General features: G+C 42.6%; 1 protein-coding gene across 3 annotated transcripts in view; it reads left to right on the top strand.

The window, feature by feature from the left end:
• Nucleotides 1-3,718: 3,718 nt before the first annotated feature.
• The window catches only part of LOC136284902 (rap1 GTPase-activating protein 1-like), a 33,542-nt gene continuing 14,162 nt past the window's right edge, over nt 3,719-23,098 (top strand). For all 3 annotated transcript variants that reach the window (XR_010719322.1, XM_066175393.1, XM_066175394.1), the window contains exons 1-10: nt 3,719-3,849; nt 8,770-8,863; nt 9,316-9,351; nt 14,435-14,482; nt 15,603-15,641; nt 15,757-15,948; nt 20,882-20,985; nt 22,348-22,426; nt 22,715-22,768; nt 22,859-22,942. Coding sequence is in view for 2 of the 3 variants with exons in the window: in XM_066175393.1 (XP_066031490.1) it covers nt 3,806-3,849; nt 8,770-8,863; nt 9,316-9,351; nt 14,435-14,482; nt 15,603-15,641; nt 15,757-15,948; nt 20,882-20,985; nt 22,348-22,426; nt 22,715-22,768; nt 22,859-22,942 (774 nt within the window). In the remaining variant the exon portion in view is untranslated. The remainder of the gene's footprint in view (nt 3,850-8,769; nt 8,864-9,315; nt 9,352-14,434; nt 14,483-15,602; nt 15,642-15,756; nt 15,949-20,881; nt 20,986-22,347; nt 22,427-22,714; nt 22,769-22,858; nt 22,943-23,098) is intronic.

Raw genomic sequence — 23,098 nt, 5'->3', positions numbered from 1 at the left:
CCACAGGTCAGTCCCATGACTCATGATTACCAAAAGCACTTACAGAAAGTACCATGTCATCCTGTCCCCTTAAGTTATCCTCCTCCAGTGCCTTTGCCATGGGACTAAATCAGTACTACGTAATCATGGTTCAGATTTTTCCAGTCTTCTACTTTCCCTTCCTACTCTGATCTATACACATGAATTCGCATGACCCAGTTCACTGTCACCCAATAACTGTCATTATACTTGAGAGGACTAGAAAAATGTGCTTTTCTGTGGTAAAAAAACACCCAAACAAACCAAACCTAAAAAGCCCTCTTTCATTTTTAAAGGTCATCCCTGCAGGTCTGGGATTAGAAGCACAGGGAGCAGGATGTGGATGTACAGAGCTGCCTGTCTTCCACCTCTGGAGCTGCCAGTCTGTCCCCTTCTGCCAGGGCAAATCTTCTCTGCTTAAGAGCACATCTGCTCCCCAGGCTGGCTGTTCAATCGACAATGATCTCTAGTTTCAAGTGTGACAGCACCGACCTGCTCGATCTCCATTCAGCTGCAGGTGGGGGCAGCGGAAGAGAAAGGGAGGGAGGGAGAGGGAGGACACTGCAACCTACGTGAATAATTGATAGTGCAAGGAAAGGAGAGCAGCTGGGTTCCCTGTCTCCATCTGCTCACCAGCTGGGGATGAGAGATCCTTGCTCAGGTAGGGGATGAACAGCTTAGCTGCTTTTATTCTCGTCTTGCTTGCAATGCCAATTAAAAATATTTTGCATCTAGAAGGAATGGGAGCAAAGATAGGTGGGGGAGGGTTGATCTAGATCTTCTCTTCTGCTTGCGTGGCGTTGTGTAATGGATAGAGTTTGGGGCAGTTTCAGCCTCATCAGGGAAAGTGTGTGTGCTTTTTAAAAGACATTGTGCTATTCTGCATTGTGTAGAGAAGCAGTTGCAGAGAGAGAAAGGGAGAGTGGAGGTGGGGAGAGCGGAAATGTCTGTGTAGGAAATGAAACAAACTGAAGGGATGGAGGGGCATGAGAGAGGGTCTACCCAGACTCAAAGGAATCCCACCCTGATTATGTCAGTCCTGGATATAAAATGAGGAGTCCAAGTGCGCTGCGGGAGGTGCTGTCTGTGCACACCCGGTGCTATATTTAGAAGCTGTGTGCATAGATCTGTGGAAACAGCTGATGTGAAAACATGTGTGTTTCTGTCTGTGGATGCAGCTATGAGTTTGTATAATATTGAAGTAAAACTTAAAAAAATACAGGTTTTGCCCTGAAGAGTTTACCCTTGAAGGATATACTGCTGTGTTTATGTGGTACTGCGCAGCTTCCGTGGAGCTGCTGATGTTCTTACAATGACTCAATTAACAGAATTGCAGGGACCAGTTTCTGTGTTACAGCTAATACAGACTTTTCCTATGTGAGCAAGATAAAATGCTAATGAAATTAAACATGTGGAAAAAAATCTGCTAACAAAAACTGGGAAAATACATAGCAAAAGGTATAGACACCAATTACTGTAATACATATATTTATGTGCCTATAAGGATACCTGAAAGAACAAAAACTTACATGCCAGTCCCTGAACCACCTAATAACTATAAAATGCATAATGATCCATGCAAGTATAGACACATATAGGGATTAAAATCTGAGACTGTAAGTACATTGAATTAGTCATACAAGAACACAAGTATCAGTAGGAGCTGAATCTACTTACTACAATTGAAGGCTTATAATAGGTAATATTTTCACATCGGCAGGGTAAATAGTAACGATCGTTAGCTTGATTGTGAGTTGAGGAACAGAAAGCGGTCCTGTGATTTGCTTCCATGTGATTTATTCATATTGCTATTACTAAAGGAGGCTAATTAGAACAGTAATTAAGGTATTTAATAATTGTTTGCTGTTTTGCTTATGCATGTTGAGGGCTTTGTACACAACTGGAGTTGCACAGAAGGTTAGGTAAAGCTCTGAGATAGTTAAATGAAAGCTGAGCTCAGTGTGGTTTTGTATGTGAACAAAGTTGGCTCTTGCCTGTAGTGGCAAGCTGCCGAAGAACAAGAATGGCAGAAAGACCTGAGCCTCTCTGTATGCTTTGCTTTCACCATGGCCAGGCTTGATAGCGCTGCTGATAATGACCCTGAGATGGGGGAGGGCAGTAGTTACTGCTGGCAGCCCTCTCTAAACAGCAAAAAATATTGTCTCTTCCTCCTTCCTAGATGCAGCAGAAATGGCAAGCTTGGCTCTTTGCCTTGGCCCAGTCACATCTCTGCTCAGAGATTCAGGTGAATGAGTAAGACCTGCTTGTGCAGAGAGCAGCTGCTCTATTCAGTGCCCTGGGCCCATTTGGGAGGTGTTTGAGTTGGAGTGAGGATGTCTGAATTGGCCCATGCTCCAGCATCAGATCTTCTGGGGAATTACAAGAGGTAGACAAGAGAAAATTGTCACCTGGGCTCCGTACAAGTTACTAAAAACAGCAACTGGATCCTTTCTTTGTCCATTCAAAGTTGTCACCTATCTTGATTCCTTACTCCTTACAGTCTCTATGCCCACCCACAGACCCTTAAAGTCCCCATAATAATTTCTATCCAGGTCTTTCAAGAGTAGAATTTATAGGAAGCATTATGATGAAAATGCTGCATTCATCCCCAAAATTTTGATATAACTCCTTGCTCTCTGCATTTTTCTTTTTTCCCCATCTCTATCTGCTAGCTCATATTTTCTGTCTGGTCTGTCTGCATACTGTTTGCACTCCTCCTTTACATCTTTTCCTAGCTCTCTGGCAAATTCTGTCTCTTGTACTGTGTTTCCTTATGTCCCCTTCATTAGTTAGAACAACCCCAGTGTGAGGCTGACATTTGGTGTAAGGCTGCTGCTTTTATAGGTCTTCATGTAAAGAGAAAACATGACATCATCCTGTGGAATGAAACTGAGAAGCACAAGAAAAAATACGTGTCCAGAAGAACTCTCTGTTCTCATTTAAACACAGGTATATGCATATTCTTGCTATAGCAGACCATGTTCTCATGCTCGGTTTTTTTATCAGGAATGACAATCTGTTGATGAGTGAATGGAAATACATGTGGTTAAGGCGTCTGTGACCCCTGAAAATTTGAGCTTCCCTAGTTTACACATTGCATCAATGAGCTATTTCACAAGAGGCACAGAGCCAAATCTCTGCGGTACTTGATGTATGTCACATCCAAATGACAAGGATTTGGATTTAGTGGATTTAGTATCTTCCTAGCCTTCTCTTTAAAAGAATGGGGTCTGTGGAGGACTGCTTTGATGCTCATTTTTCCTCACTGGATGTTGAGAATCCGGAGGTGCGATCTTGTTCTACAGCAGAGTTGAAGAAGTGAAACCCCGCTGCCGTCCCTGTCTAGCGCTGTGCTTGTGTTACCCTCACGGACAACCTGGAGAGCAGCGTCCCCGGCTCGCCTGTCCCAGCAGCTGCTCCTGCACGCTGTGCTCCATCCACGGGCTCCCACAGCCGGGGGCTCCAGGGGGAACAGCTCTGCCACGGCGGAGGAGGGGCACAAGTCATCACCCCATCCCCCCTTGTCTCCTCGTCCTCCATCCCTCCTCCTCCTCCTCCCCTCCGTCCTCTCCGGGGCCGCTGCCCGCCGGGCCCGGTGCCGGCCGTGCGGGTCCCTTCCCTGTCTATCCGGTGAATCCCGGCCCGAGAGGAAGAGGAGGGGTGGGGGCGGGAGCGGCGGCTTCGGAGGGGGCCGGGGGGGAGCCCGTGCCCTTCTTCATGGCGAGGCCGGGGAAGAGCAGGCTCCCGAGGAGGGAACCCGGGAGCTGACTCAGCGGAGCAGTCCAGCATGTTTTCCCGGGAGCACGGCTTCCCTGCCGGAGCCAGCGGAGGGTAGGTACCGGCACCGGGACCGGTGCAGGCGGCCGCGGGGCCTGGGGCCCTGCCTTTCTCGAGCAGCCCGGGGACGGGGCAGGACAGCGGCTGCCGGCGTTGGATCTCAGTGCTGGAGCAGCAGGAAGAGCCCTCTCGGGTTGGCTGGGAGGGGGAAGGTGATGGCCGAGCCCAGCCCGGCAGGTCCGGGTCTGGCTGTGGGCCCGGCCCTCGCTCCCTCCTTCCGTCCCTCCCGGCCCCGCTCCGGCCGGGAGGGGAGGGCCGTGGGGCGGCAGCCGGTGCCCCTCTCCCTGGAGAGAAAGAGGGAAGCCCGACGGGCTTTCTCCTGCTGTCCTGGGAGTGGGGGACCTCTCCTATTGGGACTTCTCAGGAGGTGGGAGTGCGGGTTGGATGGCAAGATTAATTTCCCCCTGGAGTTCTCCTTTCTCCTGCCCCGCAAGGAGAGCTGGCGGGGTTCTGCGGGCCCTCCCGGTACCCTGCCCACCTCTCTGGGGGTGCGCCAAGTCCTGAGCACGGGCTGCCCACGAGTGGGAGCGGTGGCCACCACCGGAGGTGCTCCGCAGCCAGAGGGGAGTGCGAGTGACACCGAGGTTCTTTCTGGAAGTCAGAGTCTGTGGGCAGAAAGTTTGTCATTAGCTGAGGGCAAACCGCCTCTCATCTGTAGTGGTTGCTTCCTTTTCCGAGTTCTGCTTCAGTAGTTCCTTCTCTTGAGCACTAGCAATCCACGTGTAAGCAAATTTCAAAGCTGTACAGGTGTTCTGAGAGTAGGGCTATTCGTGACATGTTTTTAGCTGTCTCCACCGAGTAGCTAACAACTGTATTTGGTAAAGCAAATGCATCTCTCCAAGGCAGAAACAAGGGAGTGTGGAACAGCAGAAGCTGTTTCTCAAGAGAAGTGGTTGCCCAGAATTTTCCTTATGAACATTTCAGACCTGTTCTTGTCTCACATTACCTTCAGTTCATCTGAATTGCCTGTCTCTTCTAGTGAGGGATTTAAAAAACATATTAGTGTCTCCCTGTAAGAAACTCTTATCAGGCTGGGACACCAGTTAATATACTGACTGTTGTTCCATAGATAGCTGCAAATCATGCTGTGGTGTTTCTCCTATTGGACAGCTTCCAGATTAGCAGAAGTATTTGCAACAGCCATACACCTGCTTCCCTGTGAACTTTCAGGAAAACAGTTACCTGAGGATTTGGGGCACTTGCCTTTTAGAGTGCAGCAAATCCCCATTTGCTCTGGAATATTTATGAAAGGGTGTATGAAATTCTGTCCAATTTGTGTTTTTCTGAGAGCAAATACTTGCATTGACTTGGCTATTGAACTGATTCATCTACAGCAGATAGCAATGATTTTCAAAGCTGGGTAGAGAGATCTCTAAACTGAAATAGCAAAGGATACTGCCAAGACAGGAATACAAGGCAGGAGCAGAGTTGTAGTGGCTTAGAGATCTTCAAAGGTTCTTGTTCCATTTCAGAATTGAGAATGGAATTTATCAGTGGATCAGCAGTACCTACATTTAGTTTGACTGCCTGCTTGAAATTAATGCACTGGTTACTGTCACTAGCAAAATCCCAGTTTAGCCTTCAGCATTTTCCAGGCTCTATGCTTCCCCATATTGCCATTTCCTAAGAATAAAGCTTCAGCAAGTACACAGTTGAATGTAAATATTCCTCTCTCAATCTGCAGAATTGCTTTGCTTTTTTAGAAGGAAGATGTTCTTTTCTCTGGTCAAAGAGTTTGAAGATTCAGTTTGAAAAGAAGTATGTTCCCTTATTATAATACAGTCTAGCGCTTTTCATTCCAGAAGTTCAAAGTTCCGGAAACTGAATGTGGACTTTTAAGCAATAATTATAATTGCCCCAGATTTTTGTGGTATTTTATAAAAGATAGCATAAAATCTAAGGCATTCTTTTGGATTTTCAAAGACCCATAATGTATTCCTAATTTGGGATAATTACAGAATTTTGAACATCTCTAAATCTTCAGTAAGACTGATGATTTTGGCATCTACTGGACTCACTTGGACAATAGAACTGTACTAGGATTCAGCAGTAAAGAACAGTTTCTGCCCAAAGTTTTCCAGTCAGTCCAAAGTGTTGAGATGAATTTATGTTGAGAGGACAGGGGCAGGACTGGTGACACTGACCTCATATAGGAGCTGCCAGATTTCCATGATGCAGGTGTGTATTTAACTCCTCTGAATGATTCAGCATTTGCCTCAGTGACGTGCCAAAGACAACACTACCATGCAACAAGGCCCCAGGACATCCAGTTGGACAAAAGGTTCTATTGTTACACTTCTTTCTGGAAACAAGAATTTATCAAATTAAGCTTTTGCCTTTTTGGGGCTCACAGAATTCAGATTTTTAAGAGACAGTGAAAATGTTTCATGTATTGCCTTGGTCATAAATTTTGCTCATCCCTAACATTCTTTAAGTAAATGAATAAGATGATAAATAAAGCATGTATTAGTATAGTATTAATATTAATTTAAAATACATTTGCCATCAAACTATTTCAATATTTATTTGAGGTTTTCAAGACTAACTCCTATGTCTTTCCTCCCAGAAATTTTATGGCATTAATTTCTAGATGCTTTATACAAATCTCCCTCATTTGAATTTCAGGAGAAAATTGTGGGATGGAAGCATTGTGTTACTTTGTGTAGATGAACCTATGTGCAAGTTACATGATGCCATTGGGCCACTAAAGTGAATTGTGAATGGTCAGAGAACTGGTGAGCATTATGATTCTTGGAGCTTGTGATAGAGTAGTTTCAAGATTACAGAAGTATGTTGTACCTCCATGCAAGAGGGAATGTAGCCGCTGCTTTCAAGGCAGAGGTCTGTGTGACCACTCTCTTAGCATGGAAGCAGCAGCAGTCACACATCTAAAAGCTACAGGACAGCAATTCTTGATTGCCTTTTAGGATAATTATATGCACTGTATGACGGTTGTATGGCCAGTGACAAGTGGTGTCTCTCTGGCTCTGTCTTGGGACTGTTGTGTGATCTTTAATATCTTTATCAATTACATAGACAGTGGGACTGAGTGCACTCTCAGCAGGTTTGCTGAAGACACAGAGCTGAGGGGTGGAGATGACACAACAGAAGAAGGGACCATGCAGAGAGACCTGGATGAGCTTGACGAGTGGTGGTCCCATGAGAATCTGGTGAAGTTCAACAAGTCCAAAAGCAATGTGCTGCACCTGGTTCGGGGCAATCCCAGACATGGACACAGACTGGGAGATGAGCTCGTTGAGAGCAGCCCTGTGGAGAAGGACCTGGGGGTTCTGGTAGAGGAGAAGCTGGACATGAGCCTGCAGTGTGCACTTACAGCCTGGTAAGCCCAACATACCCTGGGCTGCATCACAAGAGGAGTGTCCAGCAGGTTGAGAGAGTTGATTTTCCCTCTCTGCTCTGCTCTTGTGAGACCACACGTGGAATACTGCATCCAGCTCTGGGGTCCCCAGCACAAGAGAGATGTGACGCTAAACAGCTAGAGTAGGTCTAGAGGAGGCCACAAAGATGTTCTGAGGGCTGGAGCTCCTCTCCTACAAAAACAGGCTGAGAGAGCTGGGATTGTTCAGCATGGAGAAAAGAATGACCAGGGGAGACCTTATTGAAGCCTTCTAGTACTTAGAAAGGGCTTATTAAAGAGGGAGGGTTACTTTTTACAGGGCAGGTAGTGACAGGACGATGGGGAATGGTTTTAAAAGAGAAGAGATTTATATTACGTGTTAGGAAGAAATTCTTTACTCAGAGGATAGTGAGGCAGTGGCACAGGCTGCCCAGAGAAGCTGTGGGTGGCCCATCCCTGGAAGTGTTCAAGGCCAGGTTGGATGGGGCCCCGAGCAATCTGATGTAGTAGGTGACATCTAGCAGAGGGATTGGGACTAGATGATCTTTAAGGTCGCTTCCAACCCAAACCCTTCTGTGGTTCTATGACCACCCAACAGTCATGTTCATGATTTCATTACAAAGTGGACGAGTCCTGTTTCCTGTAAACCTGTGCTTTGTTCCCAGCCCCACCTATGTGGCCTTCACCATGACTTAACCCCAGCTGTGACTGCTAGTAAAAACTGTGAGAGGTGTGGAATGTTTCTAAAGTAACAGTAGGAGAGGTGCTGCTGGCAGTGAGACTGTCTGTAGTGCCATGGGCAGTGCTAAATATGTCTTCTAAACTACAGTGTAGTGCTTGTGTTGCTTTTTATTTTCTCATCTATGAAATCAAATAAATTCCTGCCGCTGTTTGTACACACTGCTGCTCTAGCAGGGACCATAGTAATAATGTATTTTCCATAGCAGATGTGCAGACAAAAGCTCACCTAATCTCCATGCTGGCTGTACTAGCAGTGGTAACATAAAACTGTGCCTGCATCTCTGCAGGGTGTTATCAGTTCTGTTCTAGTGCCATCTCTGTTATGCTTCTGTCTTTGAGATTAGTACCCAGGCTGTGGCAGCTGGGGCTGTTCTTTTGGTGCTGATTTCAGTGATAGTTCAGAACTACTTTCATCCTTTTTAATACAGTTCTGTTTTGGGATCTGATTACAAAGCTTCTCATGAGACGTGTCTTAATTCTGCTCCAAATCCATGATGGAAGAGGAACTTGGCAAAGAAAAATCATTCAGCACTTCCATGACAGTTGTGAGGAAAATATTTTATGTGAGCAGAGGCAGAGCAGTCAGAAGCCAAAAAATTTTTGCTGTTACATTCAGGATGTTTGCAAGTGGCAAGTGCTAAGTTCAGCCACCTCAGGGATTCTTACAGGGAATGACAGCTTCCTTATAGGCAAGAAATGGCCTGGGGAGAGGAGTAATAAGCAGAAGGCAAAGGAGGCGCTGCAGGCAAGCACTGACATCTTGAATTATCTTAAGAGTTAACTTTTTTTTTTTTTTCTGACTCTGTCTGTTGCAGGAGGTCTGAGGAGGTGGTGCAGGGTTTTAGTGATGTTATAAACTCTCCCACTGAAGGCTTTCCATGTGTCCTCACTCCGGCTGTCCCCAACAAGGTAAAAGCAGTCCATGTTTGGCTCAGGGTTGGTGTATGCTTTGAGTTATGTGTGCAGAAGAATTGACTGAAATCAAGCTTGTGCGCATGTGTGTCTTACAGCTACAGTTGCCTCCTTCTGTGAGAATCCTAAACTTGCTAATTTGACCAGTTCTTATGCCATACTATCTCAAGTCAATCTCACCCATTGAAAGAGAGAAGTTCCTGATACCTGATTGACCAGGTTTCAGGGCAAGCTTTTGCAACACAAGGAGAAGACAATTTGGCCAGTTGTTTTGTCCATGCTGCTGATCAAGGAAGAACAATTCCATCATGTCTTCAGCAAGCAAGTAGTTTCTTGCCAAAATATGAAAGGAGCTGTTGGCTCCTTCAATATCGGGGTCACCACAGAAGATAACGTTAGCTTCTGCAAATGTCAAATTATTTTTCTCTGTTGTCTTTTCCTTTTCACAGACTGTGGACTTGTTTGAAATGATTGAAAAAATGCAGGTAAGGAGAAATAATTCTGTCAAACTTTGGGATCTCTTAATTTTTTGTAGCAAACAAATAATCAGCTTCTATTTGTCCTATTGCTTCACTCACAATATCCTTTAATTCGGGCTTGCAGAATTTTTGCATCTTCTAGGGTCAGTCTCTTACTCTTCAATGGGATTTCAAAAGCATTTTTCTGTGTTCATTTTTCCAGTCAGCATGATGGAAGCAATAGACACAGGTTATTATAATTCTGTCTGTTCTTTGCAGAAGTGTGATTCTTAGAGAAAATCAAAGTTGCAATAAGTTATCTCTGGCATCTTCTTCAGGAAACTCTGTTCTGCTCTTAGCAGGTGTAATGACAGGTGATTAATGGGATGTTAACCTAACTGCATTTAGCAAGGTCAGACAGTTTAATAAATAACTACTGTAGGTCCTGTCTTTAACTTGTGTGAGAAGGAAGGAGTCTGGCTTAATTCTGACCCAGAAATACATGCATTTAGCTGCATATATTATGTTACAGGGCTAAAATAGGGCAGAGTTGGGTTTTTCCCCCTTTTACCGTGTCAATAAAGAAATAGTAATATGTTATATGTGTCAAATATCTAACAATGAAGATAGATTATGTTTTCAGATTTTGTGTTCTCAGAGCATCCTTGCAGGTTACCAATATTTTCCCTGAGTGGTGCACCTTCTTTTAGGTGCTGTGGTTAACCTTGACTTAACATAACATATAGCATAGCACATAGCTCCTTCCTTTCATTATGTGCAGGAATTAAAGTTACCAAAACAAATTAACTTATTTTCTGGAATTTTGATTATCAGATTTTGAATATGAGGGAAATGCCAGACTTCAGTGAGACTACAAAGGTGAGGAGGTGGAAGGTAGCTGCAAAATCCTGAGTTTAGAGTTATGAGTCTAAAGTACTTTTTGGCAGACTAGAGGGGAGCATGGGAGGGAGGGGCTGAAGGTGTACCTGCCATGTATTCGTGTGCAGATAGACACAGACCTTGCAACCACGGTACTGACATCCAAACTATGTTTGGGGTGTGTTCTCAGTGCTTTAGAGTAGCAAGCTCTGTAAGTGTGCCTAGGTCATTTACCTCTGTGCAGGAAAGTGAACTTGAGCATGCAGTGCTGCTTCAGTTCAAGCACATGCTCAAAGGTTGTGACAATGCTTCCCAGGCCTTTTGAAATATGGATAAGGAAGAGTCACTACAGGTGTCCCTCAGTGGAAGACTGGTGCTTATGATTGTCAGTGGTTCTCTGCTCCCGGTTTACCATTTGGAAAGCCTGACTGGATTTGCACCTCTTTGGTTAGAGAGATAACAGGGAGCTGATGGGAATTTCCAGGGCATGTAGACTGCATAATTTTGCATCTATGATGTTTTCTTAGCTGCCCATTATTAAGACTTTATAGCATTTTTTTCTAGTTAAGCTTGTTTTGTCACCTGACATGCACTAGGAGAATAAATAACTGCTGTTTAAGTAGTTTTTGAGATTTTTTGAGAATGTAGTGTTTTCCAAAAGAAAAACAGAATTTTTTTTTCTAATACTTTTAGTGGTCTTTGTTTGGATTTTTACTAATTCTTTATTCTCTAATGTTTGTTTTTGCTTTCCCTTTCTTTCCATTTGACCGTGACTATCCTTTAGATTTGTTGAACGTTCTTGAAAAACGAAATCTAGGATTTTCATTAGCAATCAAAGTGAGTGAAAACCAAAGCAGGAGACTTGGACATTTCTCCTGTAAACTAACAACAAAAAAGCCTCAGGATAGAACTGATTTTTGAGTACTTCAACAATTGGATTGGAGTATAATTGTTGGACTGAAAATTAGGATAGCCATTTCACATTCTGTGAGATGAATTAACAGGTAAAGTTGTACTCTCTTTTTACACTGAAACTAATCCCAAGATCTGGGAAAGAAGATTACCTTTATCTTTCCCTTTTTTTTTTTTTCTCTCTTCAATTTTATTAACCATTTATTGGAAATAAAGATTTTTTTATGTTTATAAAGACTGGCCACCTTGTTCTGTGCTTTCAGATCTAGTGGAGTCACAGTATATACTCTGTTAAATACACTTAGTAATATGTTCTTCCTAGATTGCTTTGCAGTGCAGGCGATTGAAAAACAGGGAAATTTTATTTAATCCAATAAGCTCAGATTTTTCAGGTCTTCCTTTGTTTACATAGCCAGTCCCTCTTCTCTTGACTGCTTTTGTTCACTCCCTCTGTTCTACATTCCTACAGTTTCTGCATATCTTTCAGTCTTATTTTCTCACAACTACTTGCATGTTTGTTTTTTTTTACTGTATCCCCTTTTGCATCCAAGTTATCTGTTTTGAACAAATGCCCTTCAGGCACTGCTCTTTCCCCATAAAATATGTGTATTATCATAGCATTGTTATGCCATGTTGGACCCTGACTCTGGGTGTGGACCCCTTCTTCTCTGGCATTCATTCTTTCATCCTGCTCAGGCCAGGTGTTTCCCCTGTACAAGACCTTGGGAATATGAGATTCCCAGGCTGAATCCAGTAAGCTACCAAGGGAAACTGGCAGTGCTGCAGGCCAAACCAGATCTAACCAGAAGGATGTCTCAAGAGGTGGCTCTGACTGCTGCAGTTTGTTCTTCTCCCTTTTGGGGAATGACAGTGAATATCAAGCAGTTGTTCTGCCCATGCTTTCATGCTTCAGCAGCTTATGCTGTAAGTTTCCTGTGGTCCTGGTTGCCCTTTAAAATAAAACTTTGGACTGTACAGCCCAGGGTTGCATTATTCTTATCTTAAGCTTCACTGTAGAGGAGAGGTTGTAGAGGCTCTGATACAGAGCTCTTTTACAGCAGCCCAGAAAGTTTTCCCTCAGGCCTTGCTGAGATACTGGTCTCCTACCAGGACCTCCTTTGAAACTGAAAAATTCTTGCATTTATCAGATCTGCCAAAATGCAGGAGGGAAGGAGAGAGAAATATTAGAAGATTGCAGTTTCCCAATCTCCATTTTTGTCCCAGTACTTCCCACAGTTTGTTGTGGAGGGCTGTGGCTGCTTTGTACCTATGTGTCCCTCCTGCCTCAGTCCTATTTTGACAGTGCGCAGGACTTTCTGATAGTGACAGGACTTTCTGTCTCTTTTCCAAATCTCTGTTTCAAAACCAGGTCTTCCCTTGTGAACCTCAGCTTAGTAGGTTGACAACTGAAACTCAAGACCACGTCACCAAAACACTATTTAGCACTTACATTCCATGAACTCAACTTTTTCAACTTTACAACTTCCCTAAATGCAAAATGGTTACTAACTACCTCTGCAAAGGATAAAGATCACTTATCAACCTGTGTTCCATCTTCATTTCACAACTCACCATGTCCTGATAATTGGTTGTTCATTTTGTCAATGCTGTGTACTGACATGATAGTTCAAAACATATTCTAAAGCTTTCCTGTGAAGAATCTTTCCATGATGGTATTTGTTTAGTCTTCATTGTTGAAAATACGAAAGGAAAACAATTTTTTGGGGGGGTTGTGTAGCTGTCTTGAAGCTCAGCTTTTCTAGTGTGATCTTATGTCACTCTGTAGATAACATGTGAAGCTTCTTTCTCCTAGTAGAGCTAAGGAATATAATTTGGTCTTTTGTTACCTGCTCATTGTTCCTCACTTGCTATACTGTGTTTAATTAAAATTTGTTGTTACTACTACTTTTTGTGATTGAACTCAACCTCAGACTTCTGAAGAATGACCTCATGCATCTACTACTAGTCCCCTTACCCTGGAGTGTGGCCATACTGGTTTACTTCTGATGTTTCTAAAATTTTTTTAAAGGTGTTAACCATTTGTTGTGTACTCAGGGTCTGGCTCCTCATGATTTCATGAAGGTTTAGGGTTTTTTATGGCTCCTTCTTAGGTTCTTTCTATAAACTTTCTCATTTTCCTAAAACCTTGTTTTATGTGAAGTGGATGTGTTGGTTTTTCTTTTTTCTTTCTTTCTTTATTTTTTTTTTTTTTTGTTGGTCCTGCAAAGAGCGTCCTGATTATGAATCCTCAGTGGTCAGTGTTAGTGGTACTATGCGTGCAGTTTTTGCACCCTGTACAGCTGGAGCATTGTCCAAAACTTTTGTTCCTGAGCCTCCTGAATCTCCACTGTAGACCTCCTCTGAGATTTATTTATTTCTACCAGAATCTAGTTGACAAGCTATTTCCACTGTAGAATATGTACATAGGCATGGCTATTATAAATCCAATCCTGCTTATTTTCACAACAAAGTCAAGAGCTGCTTATCCTGTCTGGAATCCCTGATTAGCTGTGCCATTAAGCAGTCACTCACTGATGGTGTATAAAAATGTAGTCTCAGCATCATGTTCCAGTACGAGAGTTACAACATTTAGGTGACAGTAGTTGAATACTCATGTACTGCCTGTAAGAGAAACCTACATTTTAAATCCTGGTCCTCGCCTTCCTATCTGATGATGCAAATTCTGCTTACTCTTCTGTTTGTGATGCTCACTTGGGCTATGGCCTGTTGACCCTCATATCTTCTGGTCTGGGCCTCTGCTCAGTCTGTGTTGGAGCTCTTCTCACAAAAGTTGTCCTATTCTTGTGTGCTTCTGTTGCAGAGGTGTGGTGGAAATGAGCTACTTTGCCGTAGTGAGAAGGCAAAGGATGGAATAGCCTTAAGGAGAAGATTCAAGTCTGGATGCTAGTTCCTGATTCAGGAATAAACTAGGCAGCCAGTAGCCTTTTGCTCTCTTATTCCAACCCACCTCGTAGTCATTCTTTTTATTGCTTAGGATAGGAAGGAACGTAGCTAGAAGAGATTAGAGAATCGAATAAGAGAATCAGTTGGGAAGATTGTTCTTAATATCTGCCAGTTGTCTGCTTTTTTAAGAGGTGTAAGCTTGGGGGTAGCTTTTCAGTTTTAATGCAAGATTAGGGACTGGCCAAGTTCTAGCTTCATTTTTTCTTTTTATTCCAATCTTCCAATCTTGCTTAAAATGGAAGATTTTATAGAGGGACAAAATATGCATATTGAGGATATGGAGAAGGACGCAGAGGGTAAGTGAAACTGACATGCTAAAATACAGGATTCACTGTTTGTGACTTTATGTTTCCAGGGGAGTCGTCTGGATGAACAAAGATGTTCCCTTCCAGCTCCTCTCAAGGTCAGGCCAAGTTGTTGTTGCCACCTAAATTGCTGAGAATGGCAGATAATTACTGACCTGGCTTGCAGTGTACTTTCATACTGGAATGAACAGGGAGCCTGCAAATATCCCAAGAACACTTACACACTTGCTTTTTTTCTTTTCTTTGTTTTTCCTAGTTGCTGCACAAGAGGGTGAAACTATGTAGCTGAGATAGAATTAACATTTCCCTTTTTCTAATTTACGTGGCTCCAATAAGAGTTTATTATTATTATTAGAAGTGTTAGTTTTGACTAAGTAATTTCTTAAATTTATTCAATTTAAGAGCTGTAATAATATTTATGAAACCACATAGCATTTATTTCAGTAGTCTGCTTGATGACTCATAGAGATGCTACTAGAAAGTTGGTCTGTTTTGTCCAATATTAAGGCAATAAGAACAGATTCCTATCTTCAAATCCTCAAGTTGAGGATTAAGCTCTGTTTCTTCAGTCTCAGCTCAGGCCTACTAACCTTAAAATGAAACTTGACCTTGACTTTTATCTTGGGATGACCTGTAAAAAAAGCCTTATTGAGAACTGACATAGCTTTACCCTGTCAGAGATAGTCAGTGCTCTTTGTGGTGATGGAGAGGGCATCCAGCTGGAAAAAATTGGCTCAGATACTGCTTCTGTTCTCTGAGTCACACCTCGGCATTGCTCAGTTGCATACCACAGATCAGCCTTGGAGATGACATAGCCTCAATCTCACTGTAAATAACAGCACTTTTTCTACCATTCCTTCTGTCATCCCTTTCAGCAGGACAGCTGCTGTCTAACAGTGTGTAGAAGGGGAGAGGCTGCCACTCCTAACCACATTAAGTTTGCCTGTAGTTTGGCTACTTCCTCATTTTGCATGCCTATATTCCCTGTAGTTTGAAGGAGGAGAGTGGGTAGAATCTGACTCCTAAGTTTATTGTTCTCAAAGTCCTTTATTGTAATGCTGAGACCTTGGAAATGGTGTCTAAACTTAAGTCCTGAATTAAAACTCTAAGGATGACCTAGGGCAGAATAGAAGCTGAGGGCACAGCTTGCACAGTCATGAGAGCTTAATACTTTAAAAGATATCACATGTTTTTGCTAATGGCCTGTTCTGATTTCAGACGGAAGAGGAGTATATTCCTTATCCCAGCATCCATGAGGTGAGCTAGTACTGCTCTCTTCTTTCTCTGTCCTTGGACTTCATTCACTTCTTAGGTTATTCGCCTTCCAGCTTACAGTCCCGTCAGCTTTAATGCTCTCTGTCCTTCTGCATAGGTATTACAGAAGGGGTGGCCATATCCTCTCATTATCCTACCCCAGTTTGGGGGTTACTGGATTGAAGGGACCAGCCACAACCTCTCCAGCTTGAGTCCAACTCTGTCTGATGTACCCTTTTCCTGGAGTGGTAAAGTGAAACTGGAAAGTGACCCTACAGCCAAGCTGTACCGCAAACATTTTCTGGGAAAGGTAAGGGTGACCTTCTTTGCCCACCCAGCCACAAGGCTGAAATGTTTCTCAGGGTTTTTCTGGTGAACTTAAAAATGTCTGCACTACTGCTGCATTTCAGTTCCTTGTGATGCCTTGAACTGATGTAAATGAGACCATACTGTGATATGGTCTGTAGTGTTTTTAATTGGTCGTGTCCCCTTGTGAAATGTGCATCATCCTGTGCATAAATAGAAAGATTTGCACAGGCAATGCTTTTATTTAGTTAAGGTCTTTTGAGGCTCCTATACAGATACCAACCTTGGGAGAACAAATGGACAAAAGTGTAATAGTATTGGAAGTGGAAATGGCACTATTTTTGGAGGGGACTTGAGTACTGACAGTGCAAGCTCCTCAGTAGGAAGCAGAACAGTCCATTTCCTTAAGTGATTGTTACAGAATGTATATGATGAAACCAGACTATGTGTTTTGTAGTTTTTGATTTAAGTAAGTTTGGTGCTAATGTTCCATGAATTTAAAAAATTCAGTTTGTCATATAGGGAAACAGAGCTAGGCCTTACAAAGTGAATGTTTGCTGGCCTGCCATTAAGGTCCATCTGGGTGGGCCTGTTTAGGGAATTGTCGGATTACCAGGCTGAATCTCAGGATGGTATTAGCCAAAAAAAACAAGTGAGAAAAAACCGTGATATTTTCTGAGATTTGGTTCATGGTATAAGGAGATGAGGAAGCCTAACAAGTATGCTCACACTGCATCTTATTCCGTGATCTCCCACACTGATTGTTGAATAAGTTCAAAACCAGGAACATGTGGTGCTTTGCACAGTGCTGGGGACCTGTTCTGCAGCAGTTGCGCTTGTCAGAGTGATCTTCTGTTGCAAATCTTGTTCCACAACACTGGAAAATTATATTAATATGATTTATAAATAATTAGGAAAAAAAGGAAGCCTTCCTGGGGGCTTCCCCTCAAGACTAACAGATCTGCTGTGCAATCTGTTAATGGACATTTATCATGTAACCTTCTGGAAGCTTTCAGTATGCCAACTGCAATTATTTTTCTGTCATGGTAAATTTAGGGTTGTGCTTGAAGGCTTCCAGAGCCAGATAGGACAAGAGGCAAATCTGGATATGATTGTCTCAGTCCAATTGTAGGATTCGCTGCTGAGCTATCACAAAACAGTTGAGGTTGGAAGGGACCTCTGGGACGTATCTTGTCCATACTCTTGCCCAAGCAAGGCCATATCATCATTGTTCCTTCCAAGTGAGATCCAGCACTTCTGTCATGGAGCTTTGTATTTTCAAAGTGCCCAACTATCTGTGCCTCAGTACTATGGAAAAACTCTCTCCTATATTCTTCTTTTTCTGGTGTCCAGTGTTTTATTCTTTGCCTTAACTGACATGAATGTGTGTCCATGTTCAATTAAACATGCAAGGTTTTGAGCAAGCCACTGTCAGAAAAGAACAAGGGGAGCAGGACTCTTGTCACAAGGAACTCTACCGTTGGCTAGAAAGCTTTCCCCATGGTTTAAAAGCTTAGTTAAAGAGAGAGCTCAGAGCTTTTCCACTAGAAGAGTATTTCTTCAGTACAAAGTTAGTGATACCAGTGATTTTGGTGCTGTCTCTTTTGGGTCTTTTTCTTGTTGGTTACATGGGAAGGTTATTTCAGCAATGTCAGGAAAGGTCTCTTTCATGCTTTGAATAATGGCAAACAGTTCTTAGCTGAAGAAGAGTCTGAAAGCATCACATGGTGGGAGATGCATAGATAGTGGTTTAGGGGCTATCCTTTAAGCAAGAGGGGTGATCAAAGTATTTTGTGGTACTACAAACTTAAATGAATGTCTATGTTGTGGATATGTGTATGTGGATTGCTCAAACTCGAACAATTCTGTGATAATTTTAAAAGAACATTTTACAGCACACCCTATAAAACAACCACCAATAAAAGTGCTAGAACGTTCAAGACATAGCTCAGTTCCTTTTCCTTGCCTCATGATCTGTATTTTATATGATGATTACACAGTAAGATTTATTTAGCCTTTAGGAAGAAGGCTGTAAAACCTTACATCTTATACTGTGGGAATTATTCAATGTCTGTGTTGTTTTTCAAGGCGGTAATAAAGAGAACTAGCCTGAAGCCAGGAAGGATTTAATAAAGGTGTACATTGTAATAATAATGCCAGTCAAATAAACTTAGGGTCCAAGCACTTGAAGCTCTCAGTGCTGAGGGAGAAGCTTTCTTGCTATGCATTCATATGTGAACATGTATTTCTCTTTTATGCTGACCTTTCTTTGTGCTGGTTAAGGTTGCTGCAGATGGCAGATGTCTTAGTAGCTTTATAACTTCCTAGACAAACTGTCAGCATTCCTTGTGTGTTCTGTTAGTCTTTTCCCTTGGCCCATGAAAGATACTTAATTGTTTTTACAGAGATCTATTCGAAATCCAGAACTACCTTTCAGACTATATTAAATGTAACAGAAACTGTTTCTGTGGCTGAACAATTTGTACTTAATACATAGGTCATCTCAGCTCCAGGGTATCTTGTCATCACTGACTTGCAATCTTCAGTATCAACTGTAAAGTCTTTTGATGGTTCATCTCTAACTTCAGGACAGCTAACAATATAGGCTGCTGTCCATTGAAGGAATATGAGTCTGACTTAAGTTGCTTATATGTTTTTACAGAGAAAGAAGATCATAAGGAGTAAACTACAGGTTTATTTGTACATACAATTGATCAGATTTCAGTTTAGACCCCAGGCTTACTTTCAGGATCAAGCTACATAGCCAGAGTGCCAGAGTGGCTTTGACAAAACTTCAGTTATTGTAAGACCTCCACTAATCCTGGTACCCATTCCCCTGTGAGGATTGCACCCATTTGTGCAGCTTTGCCTAGCTATGTCAGCTGCAGAGTTGATAGCCCAGTCTTCAAAGCAATTGAGATCCCCCTGTATCGGATCTGCTGAGGTCTGGCTTAAAAGTCTCATCAAAAGGCATCTTAATTTCTGGTCTTTGCAACTCAGTGTTACTTTTAGCTGCAGCTAACCTCAGGCTTTGGCTCCTCTTCTTTTGCTTTGCCTTCTAGTTCCCATTTTTGTTGGCATTATGCCATCTTTTTCCTTAATAGCCTGTCTTGGGCATGCAGCCTGACATTTGACTTCTTTGGTTTAAGGATTTTGATTCTAGACTTCAGCTGACCATGGAACAAGGTCTTCTTGAATCTGTCTGTTCCTCAGCTGCTCTTTCTGCCCTTGGACACAGTCACTTACCACACCTGATTCTTGTTCACGTCCCAAAAATCCATTAGTATCCTGAAAGTCATGATCAGGAGAAATAAACTGTCCTTTGTGGCTTCCTTTGATTTCAGCTTCTTTTCCCATGTGCTCTCACTGACCAGATCACGCTGGACTTCTGTGATTTGAACACTGCAGCTAGAGGCCATATTATTCTGTTTGCCTCTTGCTGCTTTTAGACTTTACCTTTCTCAGACTCCTTTTTTTGATCAGCAATGGAACCTTTTGCCCATAAATCTATCACGGCAGTTCTCAGTGTTGAGTGTTTTCTGTCTCAAAGAGGAGGTGAGGACAATGACATCTTTAGTACTTAAAAAAGTTAGATAGTTACATCTTCACGTTTTGGTTTAGGGTAGTGACTGTAGTCTTATTTATTCCTATTTTTTGTTTCAGAGAGAGGATTGGTTTATGTCTGTTAACTTCAAGTTGGCTGTGTCCACAGAGTATTTCACTAGATGTATCTTTATTTCTGACAGTGAGTCAGATCTATGACTAATACAAAAGATTTAGACAGCAAAAGACAATCTTACCAGTGTTTTGGGAGAGGTTGCAATCCATCAGAGCCAGGGCAGACTTTCTAGGCATATATATATATTCTATATATTCTAGGCAAAAGACTGAGGAAGGAACTGACAGACTAGCAACCATTTTTTTATCAAATTACACTTTGCTCCCACTGGGTTCTTCCCTAATTTATTGCACCTGGAGTATTCCTTTCACAGAACATATTCCAAATCGTGCAGGTTTTGACTGTACAACTGAATACAACTTGCTGTCCTACTTCCATGTCATGCTTGAGGATGCTTTTCCACTAGGATGATGGGAGTGATCAAGGCATTTCTGCATGATTTCACCTAAATAGTATTTTCATTGTGCTGCAGGTTTCCATTCACATCCTGCATCAAAAAGCTTTAACCTTTTGAGGTTAGAGATTATATAGCAATATATATGATTTAGCAATATACAAAATAAACATTACTATACCTAGGCCACTGGAACATGGCTGTAAACCCAGGAGAAATGTATGGCCACAGCCACTTACATATAGAGATTGAAAATGCTTGCAGTATCTTTCATTGTTTGACTGCATGACTCTGTTCCAGGCACACTCCGCTAAAGCTCAGGCAGTGTTAGTAGCACTGCTGAGACCAGTCTTCACCTGCAAAACCTCTTTGCTTACTGACTGTATCCTTCCTGAGATGGGAGCGCTCCTGGAGTTCAGCCATTTACCCTAATCCTGCCATTGCTCTTTAGACAGAAAATTCCCACAGCCGCATCCAGTTGAGTGTTTGGAAGATACTGCTTAGTCAAGCAGAGTCTGAATGGATACAGGGAAAGTCCATGAAAGATACAATTTTATTGACAAGAAACTCAATTTCTTTAAAATGTGTTGCTGAATGTTCTAATACTATTCCTTCTCAGGAGCCCTTCTGATGTTGGACAGGTGAGGAGGAACTGAACTGATTGGATGCACTTTGGCTGGTATGCTCATGCACTGATGGTCAAGTGGGCTGGAAGACAACATACACACATCTGGAAGCATGCTACTGCTAGTTAAATTAATAATTAGCTAATCTTGAGTAACAGATTGTATACAGAACAAACAACCTGGTAAACTTCTCCAGGAAGTGTGTTGTGGATAATGCATTTTGGTTTCCTGTTTGCAGGAGCACCAGAACTTTTACTCCAGTGACATGTCCTTGGGCTACCTAGTACTTTCTGTGAAGTATGAACAGATAGAGAAACAGGAAAATCTACGCCTGTTGCTGAGGTAACAGTGCCTGTTATTGAAATGTATGCTACTGTGCTGTGTCTTACCTGGTGCTCCCTCTGCATAGATGTGGGTGTGAATTTTGTGTCTTTCTTCTTGTGAGAAAAGAAACTGCAAAGAAACCTTTGACTCTTTTTTTTTTCTTGCCTTCTGCTCTTGGGTTGCTCTCAGCAGTTTCATTAAAGAAGATGGTGTGGCGCTTACAGGTGCATCTTGGTAGTAACTGTGTGGAAAATACCTGTTCTTCCCTCAAATAGAAAGTTTATTGTTTATTCTGTCTGCTTAGAGACATGTGAGTACTCTATAGGAGAATATGGATTCCCTAATGGAGGACAGCCTAGCCCAGGCTGTGTACTTGAGAATAAGGCTCCCTTGAAGGTGATCTAGAACATTCCTGAGATTCCTGGGGCAGTCTATGAAGCCATAACTCTTAGAGGGTGTTATGAAGAGAGGCATTACCTAGAGAGAGCTGCTGAATGGACTACAAGGAGAACAGAGAAGGATCTTGTGTAGGTGTGAGGCCCCTGCAGAGAAGCTTTTTACTGCACTATGGGCTGGGGGCACTCCCAGTAGGCAATGCTACTGGAACCAAGTGGTGTACAGTTGCTGCTGACAAGGATTTGTCCAGGACTGAGGGAAAAAAATGGTTGCATAGGAATTAAGAAAATCACTGGTGGGTTTCCTCCAGTGTCTGCAGAGAATGCTTCAGACTGCCAGCAATAATCTGGGAATAGAGAGCCTGTTTGTGAGCTGTGTCAGGGAATGTTTATCTTCCTATGTGGAAGAGACCAGAGAAGAACAAAAAGGTAGTTATGCCTCTATTAAGATATTTTATTATATGCAGTACTTTTTGCTCAATGGGTTGTTTATAATGATTTGAAGAGGCTTTTGACAGCCTAATATTTCTTCTTTCTAGAAAGATATCTCTCCTTAAATACACATGTAAAGAGAAAGGCAGCTTTCCTCTGTCAGCTTTCTGGAACAATGCTACACCAGTTTCTACCGCCTTTACTTTGCATAGATCTGCTTTCCTAGGCTGTTTCTAACAGACTTTTTAACAATCTTTCAAGCCCTCACTGATCATTGGAATCCCTTATTATTCTGTGTCCGTGAATTGTATTTTGACATTTAGATTTCTGTGAAGGAAAATGGTGGTGGGGGGGAAGCAGAATATTTCTTCAAAGCAGACAGGAGTGCAAAGGAGAAAAGACACTAAGGGCTCCTGTTTTGTCTTCCTCTGCTTGCCACAACAGGTGATAGGCAGTAAGAATACCTTGCTTTTTCCGGTGATTCTTTAAAGAGCCAGTGTTGCTTGTGTCTCCCTTCAGCCATGTCTCTAATACCTTTTTTGTTTTGTGTCAGGACTCGTACTGGCACCAAACATGATCTAATTCCCATTTCCTGTCTGAATGAGTTTCCCAATGCTGTTCAGATGGCAAAGGTGAGATTCATGCTTGCCTGTTTGTCTTAAGGCCTTACTCTTCAAGTTATTTTCACCTCTGTCCTCCCATTTCCCTCTTTTTCTGCTATTCCCCAGTAGAACTGCCATATAGTTCCCTTTTACCCTTCCATTTGCTTTCTCTTCTTTCTCTTCTAATTTTACCTCAGAATTTTTGCCTGAAGGGGCTCGTGTCAGATAATTATAAACAGTGCCTACACTCTCATGCCTGCAGCAAGCCAGGGCACATGATAATCACACTTCTGTTTCCCTCTCTCTCTCACTCAACAGCTACTGTGTGAAGATGTGAATGTTGAACGCTTCTTTCCTGTCCTCTATCCCAAGGTACAGTGTTCTGATATGTCTGTATATCACTTTTCCATCAAGATCTGGCTAATGACATGCAGTTGATAATTTCTGATTTCATTGCCTCAGGCCTCACAGCTTATTGTTGCGTTTGATGAACACGTCATAAGCAATAACTTCAAATTTGGGGTCATCTACCAAAAACCTGGTCAGGTAAGACCCATTAGACCCATGGTACTTGGGAAAAATTGCAAAGAGTGAGTTATCTTAAAGGGTTTAATAGCAAGGTCTGCACTGTCCAGAAGCAGTGGCATGGAGGCAGCAGTTTGTGCAGTGCCATGGTTCCTTTGGCTTGCCTCTTCCACCCGC

The sequence above is a fragment of the Chamaea fasciata genome, unplaced genomic scaffold, assembly GCF_029207755.1.
Source record: "Chamaea fasciata isolate MVZ Bird 193981 ecotype frontalis unplaced genomic scaffold, bChaFas1.0.hap1 SCAF_2, whole genome shotgun sequence".
Lineage (NCBI taxonomy): Eukaryota > Metazoa > Chordata > Aves > Passeriformes > Sylviidae > Chamaea > Chamaea fasciata.
This window is presented reverse-complemented; position numbering and strand designations above follow the sequence as displayed.